Source organism: Vipera ursinii (assembly GCF_947247035.1).
Source record: "Vipera ursinii genome assembly, chromosome: 3".
Lineage (NCBI taxonomy): Eukaryota > Metazoa > Chordata > Lepidosauria > Squamata > Viperidae > Vipera > Vipera ursinii.
Genome location: NC_139516.1, coordinates 30312135 through 30332313, shown reverse-complemented (window position 1 = coordinate 30332313; position 20179 = coordinate 30312135). Strand labels below are relative to the sequence as shown.

At 38.3% G+C, this 20179-nt stretch overlaps 2 protein-coding genes across 2 annotated transcripts in view; both read right to left on the bottom strand.

Moving 5' to 3' along the window:
• Positions 1-20179, bottom strand: part of PIGU (phosphatidylinositol glycan anchor biosynthesis class U) — a gene marked incomplete at its 5' end in the record, with an annotated part of 662778 nt that overhangs the window by 469594 nt on the left and 173005 nt on the right. The window lies entirely within an intron of this gene.
• AHCY (adenosylhomocysteinase) overlaps positions 8015-20179 on the bottom strand; it is a 47567-nt gene continuing 35402 nt past the window's right edge. Inside the window, exons 9-10 of the mRNA XM_083358246.1 lie at positions 14873-15067; positions 8015-12967 (exon numbers count right to left, since the gene is read on the bottom strand). Coding sequence (XP_083214372.1) covers positions 12836-12967; positions 14873-15067 — 327 coding nt within the window. The 3' untranslated portion in view covers positions 8015-12835. The remainder of the gene's footprint in view (positions 12968-14872; positions 15068-20179) is intronic.

Below are 20179 nucleotides of genomic sequence, written 5' to 3'. Positions count from 1 at the left end.
TGACATTGTGCTTAACAACCTGTGGTTATCCACTTAATGTTCTGCAACTAGAATTGATGAATGTGTTTTTGTAAGTCAGTGCAATCACGACATAACCCTTAATAACTGCAGAGTCCCTACTGCAGTCAATAAATGAGAACTAGCTGTAAAAGTATAGCTAGAGCAAAAACTTACCATCTTGATCCCACACTAAGTGAGCTGCTGATCTTTGTTTTGCATAAAAGTAGCAATTTCACACAATGCCACAACCTGCTTTTCAAAATAGCATTTTGTAATGACATCATGTAAAGAGTGTGTTCTTACTATCTCTTCTGAAATTTTAAGCAATGTTAAGTCACTGAAACTTTCAGAACAGTTAAATCAGGGGAGAAAATATATCTGAACCTGCCACCCACCCTTTCTTTTGCCAAGTTTGCTTGCAGATCTCCATAATGAAAAGTGAATATGATCCCACCAAACACACCTGTTATTCAACATGTGAACAAACATAAAACACTACCTTTAGATCTTATCTTTCTTCAGAAGCACTTTCCTCTGTGTATTATTATTTTCTACTGAACTTTAATAAGGTAAATACAATAAAAATAATTTTCTGTTTCATTCGAGAGCTGCTTATTTCCATACATTTATTCCTATAATAGTTTGGTTTCTAATATAATTCCAAATATTAAACAAAACACAATGAATTTAAATCAGTGGGCACACCAGGGATTTCTGACAATTAACTAACACCTTTTCAAATTTACCCACTTTTTTCAAGGAATTACCTAAAGATAATAATAAGCTCTGACATTATGCATAAGCCAGAGAGGCATAGATTTTGTGGGCTAGGAGGTGCATTTGATTTTTAAATTGCATTCCAAATGCAAAGGTGGTCATAGGAAACAAACGTGAGAGCTACTCCTAAAACTAAATTTGACCTTAATTTATATTTAAACAAAATTGAATCATTTATTACTAATATGATTAGTACATGTTAAATGTTATACATTTATGATGTTTGAACAACATATGCTGAGTCCTAATTCTAACTCTTTTATTCAACACAGAATTCTCTGAAAAGCCCTCTTCCAATTTCTAGTGTGTTTTCCAGATGTTAAAGAGATATAAAATGAGAAAGTACTTCAATGGGATTGTTAGATTGACATTTCATTCCACTGCCAAGGAAACAAGCTTCAAAACTATCAGAAAAAAAACTATAAAAACCTGTAAAAAACTGTCAAGAAGCTAAATTGACCAAAGCTATCAATTAAAAACCTAGTGTCATCAATTATTCCAATACCAGGAACAGATATTAAGGTATTTAAACCATAGACCAAGTGCTACAATGTCAAAACAAAAGCATAATTATGTCTAGTAGAAAAGAACAATTTTAATGGCTTTTATTGTTCAGGACTTAGCAATATATACCTTATACAGTTCTTTGATGCATATTTCATTTCATGTCTTGCTTGTTACTGGTTCTTAATTTCATGTATGTGTATGTAGTAATTCACATATAGATATAGTAGGAGCAATGCACAATATAGATTCAGATGTGTTTTAAAGTCCTTAGTGACTGAAATGTATTTCCTCAATATTGGTAGCCTCTCTAGGCCATAAATTGTCTCCCACACTGAAAAATCTGAAAAAGCATTCACAGGCCAGAATCATCTTTTGATCTTGATTTTCCTTTTGAACTTGAAAGAAAGCTGGTCAATTCTGCTATCCTGCATATGGAAACAGTTTATAAAACATGGAAGGATATATTTCACAATAACATGACAGCATAACTGGCAGGGTTATTTCTCAGGCAACAATCACAGACCCCACTAAGGGTTACTTTAATAGATTGCATGTGGCATAGCTGGAGAATTCTGGGAATTGAAGTCCACATGGTCTAGAATAATATGAATGGTTTCCAGTATCCTTTAGAATAGGGGTCCCCAACCCCGATCCCTGGACTGGCCCTGGGCCACGGCATACCAGCAACCAGGCCAAACAAGCGAAGCCCCATCCGCGGGATGCAGGCAGCACACAAAACCACAACCCCTCAGGCCCACAGGAAAATCTTTCTCCACAGAACCGGTCTCCAGTGCCTTTGCTTTAGAATCATCACATACCTGTTTGCTTCCTGAAATTTAATTCTCTGCAGCCAGTTAAGTTTAAGACCAATGGAAACTTTTGTTCATCCTCCATATTAAAACACCAATCTTATTTCCACAAGATTTAACCATTTAGGAAAAGTGCTAGGTGTTTTAAGGCAGGGCTTTTCAACCTTTTCACCCATTGTACCACTTTTAGAATATGGCAACATCTGAGTACCACCAGTTGCCTACCAAGGTATCAAAAACTTAATGAGCAAAAAAAAAAAAAAGGAAAAAAGTGATGAAGTACAGGTAGTCCTTGACTTACAACAGTTTGCTTAGCGACTGTTCAAAGTTACAATGACACTGGAAAAAGTGCCCCCCAAGCCACAGCCAAGCAAGACACCTGCCTGCCTGCCCGGTGGTGCTCTTCCTCCTGCCCGAGGTTTTCATTGTTGTGAGCATTTCTGTTAAGAATTGGCAGTGGGGGTGGGGTGGGGTGTTTGGTTTTTATTCCCCCCACCTCTCTGCTGGGTGGTTGCAGCACGTTTTGGTCACTTCACATGACCCTGGGACACTGTGACTGTCATAAATATGAATCAGTTGCCAAGCATCTGAATGTAAATCACAAGACCCTGGAGATGCTGCAACATTCCAGCTGATCGGCACTTCTTCTGGGCTCAGAAGCACCAGGATCAGCGCCGAGCTTCAGCTGGAACCTGGCACTGATCCTGGCGCTTCCGCTGAGCCCTGACAGCCCTGCAGCTCCAGCCATCTCTCGCTCAGGCTTGTACGGTGCTGCTACTGGTTCAACTCATTCCCCTCCCCCGCTACTTTTCTAGGATGGTCGCGTACCACCTGCCAGGTGTCAATGTACCACAGGTGGTACCCGTACCACTGGTTGAAAAGCCGTTTTAAAGAGTTACATGTAACTGATATATGTGAAGACCTGAAAGGGCCAGGCTCCGGGAGATGAAGCGTCGGAAACGGGACCTAGAGAGCTGTTGGAGGTCCAGCCGATCCGAACCCGACCGGTTGCAGTTAAGAACCTATATTAGGTCTTATCTCGCAGCGATGAGGGTGGCGAGGTGTAATTACTTCTCCACCCTCATCGCGTCCGCAGATAATCGCCCGGCCGCCCTGTTTAGAGTGACTCGCTCACTTCTTAATCAGGAGGTGAGGGAGGATCCCTTGCAGGGTCGTGCCGAGGAATTTAGTCATCATCTGTCGGATAAAATCGCTCGGATTCGGACCGGTTTGGACTCCAACTGGGCAGAGTCTGGCGATCAGGACACGGGCGGTCTTGTCAATGTTACCTGGGAAGAGTTTGATTCTGTGACCCCTGATGAAGTGGACAGGATTATGGGGAGGCTGAGCTCCTCCACATGTTTGTTGGACCCGTGCCCTTCCTGGCTGGTTTATGCAGCTAGGGAGAGGACACGAGGCTGGCTCCAGGCGGTTATATCTGCTTCCTTGAGTGAGGGTTATTTCCCCACCGTCTTGAAGGAGGCGGTGGTGAGACCTCTCCTCAAGAAGCCTGCCTTGGACCCAGCTGTATTGAACAACTTTCGTCCAGTCTCCAACCTTCGCTTTCTTGCGAAGGTTGTCAAGAGTGTGGTGGCGCATCAGCTCCCTCTGGTCCTGGATGAAGCGGATTATTTGGACCCCTACCAATCGGGTTTCAGGCCCGGGTACAGCACGGAGACGGCATTGGTCGCTCTGGTGAATGATCTCTGGAGGGCTCGGGACAGGGGATATTCCTCTGTCCTAGTCCTATTAGACCTCTCGGCGGCTTTCGATACCATCGACCATGGTATCTTGCTGCAGCGTCTCAGGGGATTGGGAGTGGGAGGCACAGTTCTTCAGTGGTTCTCCTATCTCCTGGGACGCTCGCAGTCGGTGTTGGCAGGGGGGCAGAGATCGGCCCCTAGGTCTCTCGTTTGTGGAGTTCCTCAGGGGTCGGTTCTCTCGCCTCTCCTGTTCAACATCTACATGAAACCGCTGGGTGAGATCATTCGTGGTTTTGGAGTTGGGTATCATCAATATGCCGATGATACCCAACTTTTCTTTTCGACCCCAAACCACCCCAGTGATGCCCTCGCTGTGATGTCCCGTTGCCTGGAGGCGGTTCGGGTCTGGATGGGGAGGAACAGCCTTCAACTCAACCCTGACAAGACTGAGTGGTTGTACATCCCGGCATCCCGGGACATTCAAAATGTTCCATCTCTTTCTATGGGGGATGAGCTCTTACCCCCTGTGGATAGGGCTCGCAACTTGGGAGTCCTCCTAGATTCACGGCTTACCCTGGAAGATCATATAGTGGCCGTGACTAGGGGGGCTTTTGCCCAGGTTCGCCTGGTGCGCCAGTTGCGGCCCTATCTGGACCGGGATGCCTTGCGTACAGTCACTGTTGCGCTCGTGACTTCTCGTCTAGAAGAGCTTCGTGCGCTCGTGACTTCTCGTCTAGAAGACTTCTCTTTAGAAGAGCATATCGGAGCTGTGACTAGGGGGGCCTTTGCCCAGGTTCGCCTGGTGCGCCAGTTGCGACCCTATCAAGACCGGGATGCTTTGCGTACAGTCACTCTTGCGCTCGTGACTTCTCGTCTAGACTACTGTAATGCTCTCTACATGGGGCTTCCCTTGAAGACCACTCGGAGGCTCCAACTGGTACAGAATGCGGCCGCGAGAGTTGTCTTGGGAGTTTCCCGGTACTCCCATGTTACACCTTTGCTCCGCGAGCTGCATTGGCTACCAGTTGTCTTCTGGGTGAGGTTCAAGGTCTTGGTTATGATCTTTAAGTCCTTACATGGCATGGGTCCGGGTTACCTGAGGGACCACCTGCTGCTGGCGTCAACTTCCCTCCGCCCAGTACGTGCCCACAGAGAGGGCCTCCTCAGGGTGCCTCCGGTCATGGAATGCCGACTGGTGGCCCCCAGGGGGAGGGCCTTCTCTGTGGGCGCTCCGGCATTATGGAACCAACTGCCGGTGGAGCTCCGGATGACATCAGACCTCCGAACCTTCCGTTGCAGCCTGAAGACCCATTTGTTTGAATTAGCTGGTCTGGCCTGATGGGGGATTATGGGTTTTTAAATTGGTGTTTTTAGTATTGTATTATTGTTTTTTTAACTGGGCACTGGTTTAATTTTCTTTTAACTTTTGTATCGTTATTTATATATGCCCTGTGAACCGCCCTGAGTCCCTAGGGAGAAGGGCGGTATACAAATCAAATAAAACTAAACTAAACCTAAATTACGATTTCTCATTGTCAGAATTGAGGCAATGGCAATCCTTTTCACTGGCAATAAAAGTAGCAAGGCTGCAGACTCAGCACCATGTAGTTATGGGTGGCTAAGTCTTGATCAGAACAGCCATTTTTTCAGTCCTTCCAGCTGCTGGAAAACATATTAACCTTATGCATGAATGAGTTTGTTTATAACCACAGCAAATAATCTATCAGATCTAATCCAGCAGGCAGGACTGGGCAGTTAGGCAAGTTCACTTAGGCAAGTCCAGTTAGCACTTTAACTTCTGGTAAGCAATGTTTACAAAGGAAAAGTTAGGAAGCCCTAAGGTTAAAAAAAATAAATGTAATTATTGCTGTATCACAAGACTGATTTTTAAAAACAATATTCAGTCCCTCTGGGGTTTCTTTTTCATTCCTGATCTAAATAATGGGCTGCCTGGCTTCTTCTTTTGTGTGGGAGCATTGGCTGCCAACCAATTTGTTTTCAGTTTATAGAGAATATACATCACCTAGAAATTGGAAGCTGGGTCGGTTTCTTTATTGTAATTTCTATAACACATTACAAAGAAAATATTGGCATAAGGACGTGTTTTCAATCAAGTCTTAGTTTCTTTAGTTGTTGGAACCTCTTAATAAGAAATATATAGGCATCACAGCTCTTTAATCTATGATTTTGAACTCTTAATTAGGAGTAGACAAGCATTGAGGCTGAAAGCAATTTTAGGATAGTGATGTTACTTTACAGATGGAAGACTTACCTATAAAAATATGGCAGCCATGGTGGCAAAACCAGTCAAAAAACCTTGGAAAAAGCCAGTAAACATGCCCTTGCTGTCTACTTTGGTAGAATTACTATATCTGGGAACAAAATTTTACGCTGACTGTACAGGAATGAGCAGTCTCTCTCAACTACCACACAGACCCAAATCATCGGGAAAAATTTGCAGACTCCCTTCCCCCTCCATCTCCTTTATGATTAGCACTTCTGAGTACAATAAAAGTCACCTTGTCACCTGCCCACAATTTGACTTAATGGAAAAATGATGGCAGTGGGCAAAATGTGTTTTCTTGAGTTGTTATTTGAAGTTCATAGAACCAAAGTTCTCTGGAATGCAAGGAAGGGCTGATTTAAATACAGGGAGTGCAGAATTATTAGGCAAATGAGTATTTTGACCACATCATCCTCTTTATGCATGTTGTCTTACTCCAAGCTGTATAGGCTCGAAAGCCTACTACCAATTAAGCATATTAGGTGATGTGCATCTCTGTAATGAGAAGGGGTGTGGTCTAATGACATCAACACCCTGTATCAGGTGTGCATAATTATTAGGCAACTTCCTTTCCTTTGGCAAAATGGGTCAAAAGAAGGACTTGACAGGCTCAGAAAAGTCAAAAATAGTGAGATATCTTGCAGAGGGATGCAGCACTCTTAAAATTGCAAAGCTTCTGAAGCGTGATCATCGAACAATCAAGCGTTTCATTCAAAATAGTCAACAGGGTCGCAAGAAGCGTGTGGAGAAACCAAGGCGCAAAATAACTGCCCATGAACTGAGAAAAGTCAAGCGTGCAGCTGCCAAGATGCCACTTGCCACCAGTTTGGCCATATTTCAGAGCTGCAACATCACTGGAGTGCCTAAAAGCACAAGGTGTGCAATACTCAGAGACATGGCCAAGGTAAGAAAGGCTGAAAGATGACCACCACTGAACAAGACACACAAGCTGAAACGTCAAGACTGGGCCAAGAAATATCTCAAGACTGATTTTTCTAAGGTTTTATGGACTGATGAAATGAGAGTGAGTCTTGATGGGCCAGATGGATGGGCCCGTGGCTGGATTGGTAAAGGGCAGAGAGCTCCAGTCCGACTCAGACGCCAGCAAGGTGGAGGTGGAGTACTGGTTTGGGCTGGTATCATCAAAGATGAGCTTGTGGGGCCTTTTCGGGTTGAGGATGGAGTCAAGCTCAACTCCCAGTCCTACTGCCAGTTTCTGGAAGACACCTTCTTCAAGCAGTGGTACAGGAAGAAGTCTGCATCCTTCAAGAAAAACATGATTTTCATGCAGGACAATGCTCCATCACACGCGTCCAAGTACTCCACAGCGTGGCTGGCAAGAAAGGGTATAAAAGAAGGAAATCTAATGACATGGCCTCCTTGTTCACCTGATCTGAACCCCATTGAGAACCTGTGGTCCATCATCAAATGTGAGATTTACAAGGAGGGAAAACAGTACACCTCTCTGAACAGTGTCTGGGAGGCTGTGGTTGCTGCTGCACGCAATGTTGATGGTGAACAGATCAAAACACTGACAGAATCCATGGATGGCAGACTTTTGAGTGTCCTTGCAAAGAAAGGTGGCTATATTGGTCACTGATTTGTTTTTGTTATGTTTTTGAATGTCAGAAATGTATATTTGTGAATGTTGAGATGTTATATTGGTTTCACTGGTAAAAATAAATAATTGAAATGGGTATATATTTGTTTTTTGTTAAGTTGCCTAATAATTATGCACAGTAATAGTCACCTGCACACACAGATATCCCCCTAAAATAGCTATAACTAAAAACAAACTAAAAACTACTTCCAAAAATATTCAGCTTTGATATTAATGAGTTTTTTGGGTTCATTGAGAACATGGTTGTTGTTCAATAATAAAATTAATCCTCAAAAATACAACTTGCCTAATAATTCTGCACTCCCTGTACAGAAACCCAGATACAGAGTCATATATAGTAGAAACATCATCCTGTACCACATTTTAATTTTTAAATGGGGCCCAATTATTTTTCAAATGACTGACCCCATATAAAAATGCACTACCATACATAAAATGGTATTTCTAGAAAATAGGAAATTGAAGGCCCCTTGCCCGTTTCATTTTGAAGGAATGAATTATTAGGCAAACCAGTCCACTTACTCAATTAGTTCTTAATTATAGCTAATACTCAATAATATTGTGATACGTTTCCAAGATTCTGTTCCATAAGCAAAGAATGAGATTCCTCGAATGAAGGCAAATATATGGGTCCCAGGATAATGTTGCAGGATCCAATCTGGGTCGGTCACCAGAACCAGAGATTTAGACTTCCAAGCTTTTGGACTCATGCTGGAACCCATCCTCAGGGAACTTCTCCCCCTATGTCATGTCAGAAATAAGTTCCCTGGGCTCCAGCATAAAATCTTGGAAGACTGAAACTCTGGTCCCAGAGACCCACTCAGATTGGATCCTGCAATGTGATTTCTTGTTTTCTAAATATCAAACTTTTCCTTATTCTAAAGCAATTATGAAAGGGAACATTCAGCCACATGGAATCAATTTAATTTACCCCAATTCTTAAATCTAACCTTTCATAAAATGCCCTGCCCTATTTTCTGAATTGGCACTTTGTCTTTCATAAACACTCTTCTTCTGTGTTTTCTTATTTTAGTCACAGACATTTTATTACTGTATTTTTTCTGCATTTTCAAATGAAACTCTGATCTTCCTCTATCCCCTGACTAACCTATTTTGAATAAATTAAAATACGGATGTACACTGAGCCAAGATCACTCAAGAATCTTCATAATTGCTACATTTCATGCTACATTTCCATTAAGTATTAGCATTAGGCAGTAAATATAATCAGATGTGACTTATGACCAGCCACTATTTTCCAGTCCCCTTCTAGCCAGCAAGCATGACAAAGCAAAAAGAGCCACACAATAAGATTCTTAGACTTTAGAAGAAGTTCTGTGCATGGAACAGAGAAGTCCAAGTGTCTCCTCACCCCTTTGTATGTTAAATTCACCATTTGTGATGTGAGGAAGGCAATAAGGAAACAAAGAATTATGAAAGTGCATATGCAGGAATGTTTTGAATTGCAGTCAATTCTGTAACTGAAGAGCAAAGGGAAGATTTAGCCAGCTAACCCATCCAAGAATGACTTCACTCACATTTATAGTTATTATAATTAAGGTGCTCCATTTTAAATTATAACAGATGTGATTGTTACTCTGTACTCTATATTGTCAGATTGCCTGCATCCAGTTCTGAGTACCACACTTCAGCAAGGACTTTGGCAAACTAGAGCACATCAAGAAGAGAGAAAGCAATAGGTTTAGAAGAGAAAAAAAACAACTACCAGGAATAATTGGAAGCACTGAGTATGTTTAGCCAAGAAAGAGAAGCCAAAGGAGATATAATAGCTGCTTTCAGGGATCTGAAAGGCTGTTATATAGAAAATGGAGTTGTACTATTGGAGTGGTGGCTCAGTGGTTAAGACACTGGGTTTGTTGGCTGGAAAGCTGGCAGTCAGGTATGAGATCTGAGCGCCACACAACGGGGTAAGCTCCTGTCCTCAGCCCAGCTCCTGCCACCCTAGCAGTTTGAAAGCATGCAAATGCAAGTAGATAAATAGGTATCACTTCAGTGGGAAAGTAACAGCACTCCGTGATGCTGGCCACATAACCACAGAAATGTCTTCAGATTGTGCTGACTCCATGGCCTTGAAACAGAGAAGAACACCATATAAAAAGCAATGTGTAGCAGAGTAAAATCTGCAGGGACTCCTTTACCTTTTATTGTTCAGAGTCATCCCAGATGTCAGGACAAGAAACAATGGGTTTAAATTATAAGAAACATTACTTTGATTGGGCATCAAAAGATGTCTCTTAACCCTAAGAGCTGCTAAACACAGACTGGCTTGGGAGGCTGCGGGCTTTTCTTTATCGTTAAGAGTTTAAAGATCGCTGAATAATTATTTCAAAGATGTTGTAGCAGTGAGTTCCTGTTCTGGATAGAAGTTGGAATAAATGTTCGTAAGATCTCTTCCAATTCTTAAATTGGATGATTTAATTATTCTATTGATCCTGACTGCATGGAAGGAAAACATTCTCATTTAAGGGCACACAATAAAGGGTAATTTTAAAGAAAAATATGGGATAAAAGGGTACTAATTAAAGGGACGCTGCAGGAAGCTTTTTTTTTTTTTTGCTAACCATAATTTATTTTCAACATAAGGTTGCTTACTGTCTATAGTAGACACTGCTGTATTTTCATGGGGAACAAAACCCTCAATTTGGTCAATTCGTTTAAAAATAATTATTTGCATAATTCAAAAGCCATGCTCAGTATGAATTAGTTTTATAATTTATAGCATTGACTTAGTAGCAACAGTAACTAACTTGGACTTATATTACTATCATTCTAACATACTTTTTCTCTACAGAAAGGGATTTTCTATTTATTAATTGCACCCAAAATGAGTTGAAAAGTACTGTCACCAATCTCAAGTACATATAAAATGCATTTCCTCAATTTACGATTAAATGTAATCAGTTTTACAAAATCACTCCCAGACTTGGATTCTCTTTACTTGGTTTAGATCAGAGTCCACAACCTTTTGGGCACCAGGCACCAGTTATGTGGAAAGGTTTTTCCATGGACCGGAAGTGGCGTGGTTTCATGTACTGTCTGTATCCCATGGATGGGGCTTTGTTTGTTTCTGCGGACCGGTTGCTGGCATGCCGTGGCCCGGTACTGGTCCACAGATCGAGGGTTGGGGACCCCTGGTTTAGATTGCCTCCTAGAAAGAATTAAAGCTGGAACAAAATGCTCAATCAAGTCTTGGAACATGATGATGTACTGCTTCAAAAAAATAGAAGCTATAATCAATTTTGTAAAAATATTAAAATCAGAAGAAAGTTTTGAAGTACTCAGAAAAGAAACTTATTTTTCTTTGCTTATTAGGGTCAGATCAGCCTTAATGAAATAAATGCAGAGCATTAAATTAGTTTTCAGACATATACTAAGCTAGGTTATTTTTCCATCAAGTTGTAGAATTCCATGTCTCTCCAACCAGATATTGTATGTACATGACTACTATTGGTCATCAGTAATAATCACATCTAAAAGAGAAAACAGCAGGCAAAGAAGGAATTGCATTAGATATTCTCATGGTCTAATAGAGCAAATGTGGGAATTCGTCTATTATATTAACATCTGCATCACTCTGCATATTTCAACCGCCGCTCTTGTTAAATTCAGTTACTGCAACACTTTACATTATAAAATGATATCACCCTTTTATGAACACTGGAGTTAAGAAACAATTGTTTTTAAGGTCATTTTATATCCCTGTTTATGATCAAATAAGAGAACCCTGATATAGGGTATTACCTATTCCAGGGGTGTCAAACTGCCAACCTGTGGGCTGCTTTCATCATACCGAAGCCGCGCCCACCCCATTGCTGGCAATGCAAAAAGAGTCACGATATGTCACGTGACGGGTTTGACACCCATGGCCTATGTAAATGGACTCTATATGCCAGCACTAATGCATATTAACTTAACTTAATTAAGTTAAAGGGATCTAATGACTATGTATAAATTTTATCCAGTGGATTAGAATTATTACATGTTTCTTCCAAGCAAGAAATGAATATATTTAATCTCAACTAGATTTAATCTGTATTAGATTATCAATTTCAGTACTTTTATTTTATTCCACTTTTTGAACAATATGTGTTCAATGGATATTATTCTTTCAATTATCTTAAGTATACATTAAGCTCTGCATTTCAAAAAATCAAAAGAACTGTGTCTTAACAGAATCTATCCACATTTTTAACTGCCAATAATCAAATGGAGAGTTAATAGGCCTTTGGTGCTTCCTCTAAATCACTGCCAAATAATATTTAGATTTCCATTCAATATATAATTTTTGGAACTCATTGCCACAGGATGAGGACATACAACTCTCTGCCACTGGACAGTAAGTAGTAACTATTTTAAGAAATATACTGTTACTTTCATAAATGACTCATAATATGCCAGAATCATATTTGCAAAATGTGCCTTTAAATTGCTGCACAATCTAGGTATTACTAGATAAAATAACAGCAACTGTCTTCCTAACCCACATAATTAAAGTGAAAGCAAGACCACTTTCCAGATGTTTAATAAAATTGTTTTATGACACAAGAACAGACCAGGGTTGAGCAGAAAATTCCTAATGGCCTCTTTGGAGAACTGAATGCTCCCCTTCCCCATAGTCAGGTTTTCAGAATCAGTTTTACTACATAGTAAATAAATTGGTTTCAGACATTTCCTTCTGAAGTATTTTCCTGGCTTGCATGTATGCACATGTTACCTCTTCAGCCACATCAAACCGGCATCTGAGACTGGATGCAAACATTAAATTAAAGTGTATCATTTCATATCTCAAGCCTGAAGCCCTAATGTGAAGCCTCCTCCCTGCCGCCCCAGTTTATTTTTAATCAGTATATTCAAAAATTCAAAAGGGCCAGGCCATGAAGAGAAGAGAATTTGCAAAGCACATTTTGATTCTCCAGCATCATCACTCCTTCGCTGAAGCATCAGACACCTGCTTGACAGACTCTTGGAAGTTTCTTTGGAAGAGCAGATGTGCTGGAGGTGGAGAAGACAAGAGGCAGATGTGGGAAAGTGTAGATGACAAGTGAAGTGGCCATTGATCAAATAGCAGTACAGAAGGACTTGCATTTTGACCCTGTTGGGCTTTGCCAGCTGTTCAGTATCTGTAATGATCTGGTTTGAAGGGGCCATCTTTGGATAGTCCTAGGTACTTGGCCTGCTTATCATTCAGCTTGGTTAACTTCACACCGAGTTTATCCAGATGAGCAGCAGCTACTGCTTCATCCAGCTGAAAAAAAAATGTGGAAAGTTACAAATATAGGAAGCTGCATCTTGATATGGGCTGAAAACATGTAGCCGTCTGTATCCTAATGAATAGCTCCAGATATCCAACTGTAAAAGATATTAGGGAGCTGAAGCTCGGCAATATGTGAATGCTAGAAATATGTGCAAATCATTTCATCTAGCAAAGTTTCCACACAGATGGACAGCAAACATGCTAGAGCTGAGTTTCTCAACCTCGCTAGCTTTACAATGGGTAGACTTCAACTCCCAGAATTCCCCAGTTGGAGTCCACACATCTTAAAGCTGTCAAGGCACTAAAGACTCAGGCTGGGTTCTTTTTCTAACCCTATCTTTCCAACCTGCTGATGCCAATAGATTGCTTTGATGATTTTACCACATTCTCTTAATCTATCTCTGCATCCTTTTTAAAATGTCATCCTCTGAACACTGCAGACCAATAATTAAATATTATTGCTGCAGTGAACAGGAGATTCCCCCCCCTTTTTTTTGCTTTCTTTTTTTAAGGAAACCTGGAGTGCTTTTAAGGACGGACAGCACAATATCAATGTGTTCTGGGGCTAGCAAAATTAGGCTGCAGAATCAAGTTATCCAACCTAATATATCATCATAGCTCATTTCCTGAAAATTATATAAAAACTGATATAGGCCAATGGAAAATGAGTATGAATTAACCCAACTTTGTTGTGTTCACTTAAAACATTTAGGTCTTAATGGAAGAGTCTATAATTTACGTTCCATAGTTTGATTGTCTACCAGTAGTCCATTATCACAGCCTTGTTCAGGAAAGTGTTAGAATCTCACAGGTACAATCTTTTTGAATTTATAACTCTTTGTTTTGGCAGTGGGGGAAAATTGAATCCATTTGTTTTGGTTTTTTTAAAAAAAAGTTTAACAAGAGTTCTTAAATGGCATCTCACTCTAGAAAAAAGAATTCACCCATAATTTTCATAATTAAGGAGAAACCTAATCGAATTAAAAATGGCACAACACAGTTCAAGTTAAGGACTCTGAAGAACCATTCTAAGCACTTGCCAGAAACGTTGCAAATGACTTTGCTCAGAAGCTCAAGGAGAGGTATAAGCTATCTTTCCATTATGATTGGCAATGGAACAATTAGATACCTGGAATATCCCCAAAAGAAACCTTGAGCAATGTCATTCATATATGAAATATGCTTCAGTGCATGAAATTTCAGAATAGCTATAAAAATGTATATGCAGTGTTTTATGTTCCATGCACAGAGGCATATTACCAAGTGCACAAATTAAATATATAACCAGATTGAACATCCAACCTTTTAATTTTCCTATGTGAGCAGATGTTGGGAAGCTTGTACAGAATAATTTCTACAATACTACAAATCTATAAATCGTAATTTATGCTGCATTTTCATAACATGGTAAATCAAAATAAACAGCCATAAAATAATGGCTTAACATTGTATTTATCTGATTCCAACAATATGCTAAGACAAAATTTGGTTTACCTTAACTATTATAGTTTATGTATTATAGCTTATGGATTAGCAACTTATGCTAACATTACCACAGATATTTAAAGTATAAATAAAATACAGTATTTTGATGATTTCCTGAAGAAGTCTATAATGTTGGATAAGATGATATGCAAGAGGACAACTATCAGCAAGATGGATGGACTCAATTATAATGGTGGTATACAGTACTAATGGAAGCTCTGAAGCACCAGACTGGGTACAGATTATCCTACATATCCTATATATATGACCAGCAATAATTGACAGTAGCTTTACGGAATATAGTAAGTTCTGGAAATAAGGTTGGCTTATCTTCCCCACATTTATTTTGGATATCAAAAATTATATATTTCAATTAGAACATATTATTCCTTTTTTAATTCATACACTTACCTTCTTTGGCAGAAAATGGACTCCTACAGTATATTTACCAGGATTTGTCCAAAGCTCTATTTGTGCCAACACCTGATTGGTAAAAGAATTGCTCATAACAAAACTGGGGTGTCCCATGGCACATCCCAAATTCACCAGCCTGCCCTCTGCCAGAAGTATAATATGACGTCCATTTTTCAGTGTGTAACGGTCCACCTGAATGAAAATAGGAAAGGAGAAAGGCATTACTAGACTTCTAGATGATGCAACATCACAACAAAAATTTTGTGGCTAATTGAAGTAATATACTGAATCTTTATAAGCAATTTTGCAAAACAAGGACAAGGCAATTGATCATTCAATCTCCTGATAATCTTTTTCACTGCATTTCCTGTAAAAATAATATGTTAAAAACAATGAGATAAAAATATACATCCCTTAAGCATATCAAGGCAGCTAAGTTCTTGGACAACTTCTCAGTTCTTGTAGGAGAAAAGCAGGCAGAGCTGTGGGGCAGTTAAGCATGTAATCATCTTAGAATCGTTACACTGGCACGAATGGTCCAAATACAACCCTTCCTGAATTCCATTGACCCTTACCTGGTAGCAATTTAGTACTGAACTTTAGTTGACTAAATTCTTGTGCATAGGCTTCATCAATAAATTCTTAAATTGCAACTTAACAAATAGTCCTGATGCTTCCTGACAGTTCTACTCATAGATACCCCCAATTTATGTGTTTTTATTGCTGAATACAGTGTCTGAGTAAAATAAGCTAAAGCTTTTTCTATGTACATACATCCTACAGTGGAGGTTTTTCCTCAAAGTCCATTTTTCACAAAATTATTCTAAAGCTATCAGCTTTCCAGAAAATTCTGAATCAGAAAATGTTCGTATGCAAAAATTTCCGAGATGAATAGGATTTGATGTGCAGAAAAAATCTAATCTATAAATTTGAATGTTCAAGGATCTAAAATCTCTGATATGAGTAAAAATATTCTTAGTAAAATATTGGAAACAATGATGGGCAAGAAGCAATAAAATAATATGCAACTACAATATATTTTTAAGTGTCTTTCTTTAGATCAATATATGAAAAGTAAATATCACATAACCTTGAAATTGGTAAATTTGCTGAAATAGAAAATGTTGATCTTGCCAAATTTTACCTTTTTGACTTTCCTTGCCCATATCTCTTGAGTTACAGCGAATTATAAAGCCAACAGAAGCCTATTCACAGCAATGAAATACACCACAACATCCAATCATTTCTAGAGACACTCAGATAGCAAGGAGTCTTAGACTGATCCATCAAGGAATTCTATTTATGCCTAATTAAATGTATAAATTTAAATGCAAGATCTTGATTGGAACCTGTAAAGCTCTTCCTGTCATGGGGCCAGATTACTTGAGAGATCGCCTCTCTCTGATTATGTCTACCCATCCCATTAGAGTTGACAGAAGAGGCACGTTCCAAGCTCTGTCTGATAAGGAATGGTACCTAACCTAGTGGGGTTCTGGAAGAGAGACTTTTCTGTTGTGATGCTGGGACATGAGTGAACAGGGGGGAAAAATGGCCTTTTGAAATATCATACTCCCCTCTGAGAGATCTGTTTTTTTTTCAATCTTTTTATTTTTAAGTTTCCCACCCAGAATAATGAATTTGAGATGAAAAAAATAAAAAATAAAATAAAATAAGAAATATTTTTGGAAGACATTCTGCTATATCAAAACTGTATCAATGGGAAGCCCACACTAACATCCCCACGTATGTAATTTTATTTAAATACTTTGAGTTTTTCCATATCGCAGTTTGAGAGAAAGCCAACAATAAAAATATAAAATTTGTGCAGAAAACAAATTAGCAAATTTTGGCAAACAAATTAGCAAATTCTGGTGGAAAAAAGAGCCCTTTTTTCATTTGTTTTTTATTAATTTTCCACTATTACAATAATATCTTAAAAAGCAACGTGGTGTCTGGGTTACAATAGTTCCATTTCAGACAAATACATATTATTACAGATCTCCAAGTTGTTGTAACCAATATTCCCTCTCTCTTATTTCCTTTAATACATATCATCTCTTATCCAAATTAACATACTTCTCATTGCTATCCATCAGTCATTTAATAGTTTTCTTATATTTATCAATACTTTAGTATATTTTATATTTTAAAATTCCATCTTTAAAACATCAAACACCTTATATATTTTTCCAGTTTTAATTTTACATTAATATTAAACATTTAGTTTCTCATTTTCATATTTGTAAATAACCTCCTTTCCCTTTACACAGTTTTCTCCAATACCTAGTAATATAAATACACTTCTTATTTATCTCATTTTCATATCGACAAGTTAGTAGTACAATATGAGAATGGTAGTCATTAGAATACCAATTGCAGGGAGGAGGAAGAGGAAAAGAACAATATAATATTCTTATTTCTCATTTATAAGTTCCACATATTGAAAATTAACCAAAATTTCTCTGTTTCAACATTTAACACATCCTTTCATGTTACTACATCCAAGTATATTAATTACATTGTATCATTCTTAACATATATACATCTTAATCCATTTCATTTAAAGAGTTCAGTATTTCAATGTTAGTATTCATACATCTGTATTTTATTTTTGTTTTTTAATTAGTCAATATTTTTTATCTACTCATCAATGCAATCTCTCATAATCCAAGTACAATCCTATCTATTTTGGTGTTATCTATTTTAGGCCTCTTAAGTATGTCCATATTTCTTCAATCTTATTCTTGCTTTCTTCCTTTGCCATGTCATTTTTCGCTTCTTTGCCTCAAGGTCATCAAAACATTCTTGTATTGTTGTATCATATTTAAGTAGCCCTCTAGTCTCCGTTTTTGAAGGGTTGAGGGGGTCTGTTAACAACACCAAATCTTCTCATTATTTTCACCTCTTGATATAGTTGCGCTGGGCTGAATAAATTTTGTTCCAACTGTTTCTCAGTTTTGTCTTCGAAAACCTGTTTGTTGAGTAGTTAATTCTTCTGCCAATGTATTTAATTCTTCTGTTAAGTTCTCTCCTGATAAAATATTAACTGTAGTCACAATCTGAGTTTATTTCTTTGAGATACTTTCTATTTCTTTTCCAGAAGCTCTTATTTTATCACCAGCTGCAGAAAGGAACTGATGTTTGGTAGGATATTTCCCACATAGCATAGATTTGTTTTTGAAACTCTTCCATGGTGGAGCTTTACATCTGGTGTTCAAGGTTAATCTTATCTTATTTTTCTTAAATGTTTTCTTAATTTTTTTTTAAATCAGATTGCAATTTCAGGTTTAGCCACTGGGTGTCCCCCAAGCGCTTTAAAAGTTCTTTTCTTTTAGTCCGTTTCTTTTTTCAATGTTTAAAAAAACACACACCCTCTTCACAGGTACTTAGCAGCTTATTTAGGTGAAAAGAAGATGATTAATGTATAAGAGAGGAATCTTACCCCCGTCTCTTCCACGCTGCTTTAATATTACCTGATGGTAAATTTGACTTCGGCTGTCTGCAGCCTAGTAACTGGCCATTTTTTAAATTAGTTTTCCAATATTACAATAATATCTTTAAAAAGCAACGTGGTGTCTGGGTTACAATAGTTCCATTTCAGACAAATACCTAGTACAAATCTCCAAATTGTTGTAACCAATACTTCCTCTCTCTCTTTTCCTTTAATACATACTATCTCTTATCTAAATTAACATACTTCTCATTGCTATCCATCAGTCATTTAATAGTTTTCTTATATTTATCAATACTTTAGTATATTTTATATTTTAACATTCCATCTTTAAAACATCAAACACCTTATATATTATTCTAGCTTTAATTTTACATTAATATTAAAATTAAACGTTTTAAATTTCTCATTTTCATATTGCTAAATAACCTCCTTTCCCTTTACACAATTTTCTCCAATACCTAGTAATGTAATACACTTCTTATTTATCTCATTTCTATATCAATATTAGTAGTACAATATTAGAATAGTAGTCATTAGAATACCAATTGCAAGGAGGAGAAAGAGGAGGACAATATAATATTCTTGTTTCTCATTTATAGTTTCCACATATTAAAAATTAACCAAAATTTCTTCCGTTTCAACATTTAATACATCCTCTCATGTCACTACATCCAAGTATATTAGTTACATTCTATCATTTTTAACATCTATACATCTTAATCCATATCATTTAAGGAACTCAATATTTCAATGTTAGTATTCATACATCTGTGTTTTATTTTTATTTTTTTTAATTAGTATTTTTATCTACTCATCAAAACAATCTCTCGTAATCCAAGTACAATCTTGTCTATTTTGGTATTATCTATTTCAGGCCTCTTAAGAATGTCCATATTTCTTCAATCTTATTCTTGCTTTCTTCCTTTGCCATGTCATTTTTCACTTCTTTGCCTTAGGATCATCAAAGCATTCTTGTGTTTTTATATCATATTGAGGTGGCCCTCCAGTCTCCACTTTTGAAGGATTGAGGAGTCTGTTAACTGCACCAAATCTTCTCATTATTTTCGCCTCTTGATATAATTGTCCTGGTCTGAATAGACTTTTTTCCACCTTTTTTCCATTAAATCTTCAAAAGTCTGTATTTGTTGCATATTTAATTCTTCTGCCAATGTATTTGATTGTTCAATTTCTTATGTTAAGTTCTGTCCCAATAAAATATTAGTTGTAGTCACAGTTTGTTTGTTTCTTCAAGATGCTTTCTAGTTCTTTTCCAAAAGCTCTTATTTCATTGCCAGCTGAAGAAAGGAACTAATAGGTTTGGTAAGTTATTTCCCACATAGCATAGATTTGTTTTTGAAACTCTTCCATAGTGAAGTTTCACATCTGGTGTTCAAGGTTAATCTTATCTTGTTTTTCTTAAATATTTTCTTGATTTTTTTAAAGAGAAAGTCAGATTGCAATTTCAGGTTTAGCCACTGGGTGTCCCCCAAGTACTTTGAAAATTCTTTTCTTTTAGTCCGTTTCTTTTTTCAACATTTTTTTTAAAAAACAACCCTAGGCTTGCTTGCTGCTTGTTTGAAGGGAGGGTTGAATTCCCCCCTCCCTCTCCACAGGGGGAAAAATACTTAGCAGCTTATTTAGGTGAAAAGAAGATTAAGGTATAAGAGAGGAATCTTACCCCCATTTCTTCCACGCCGCTTTAATGTTGCCTGATGGTAAGTTTGACCGGCTGTCTGCAGCCTAGTAACTGGCCATATTACTATGGCCAGTCTTTCGTCCACCGGTACGAAGGGAATGCAGGCACTAACAGGGGGGTTGCGGCTCCCCCGCATTTCTGCAAAAGCCCCTTC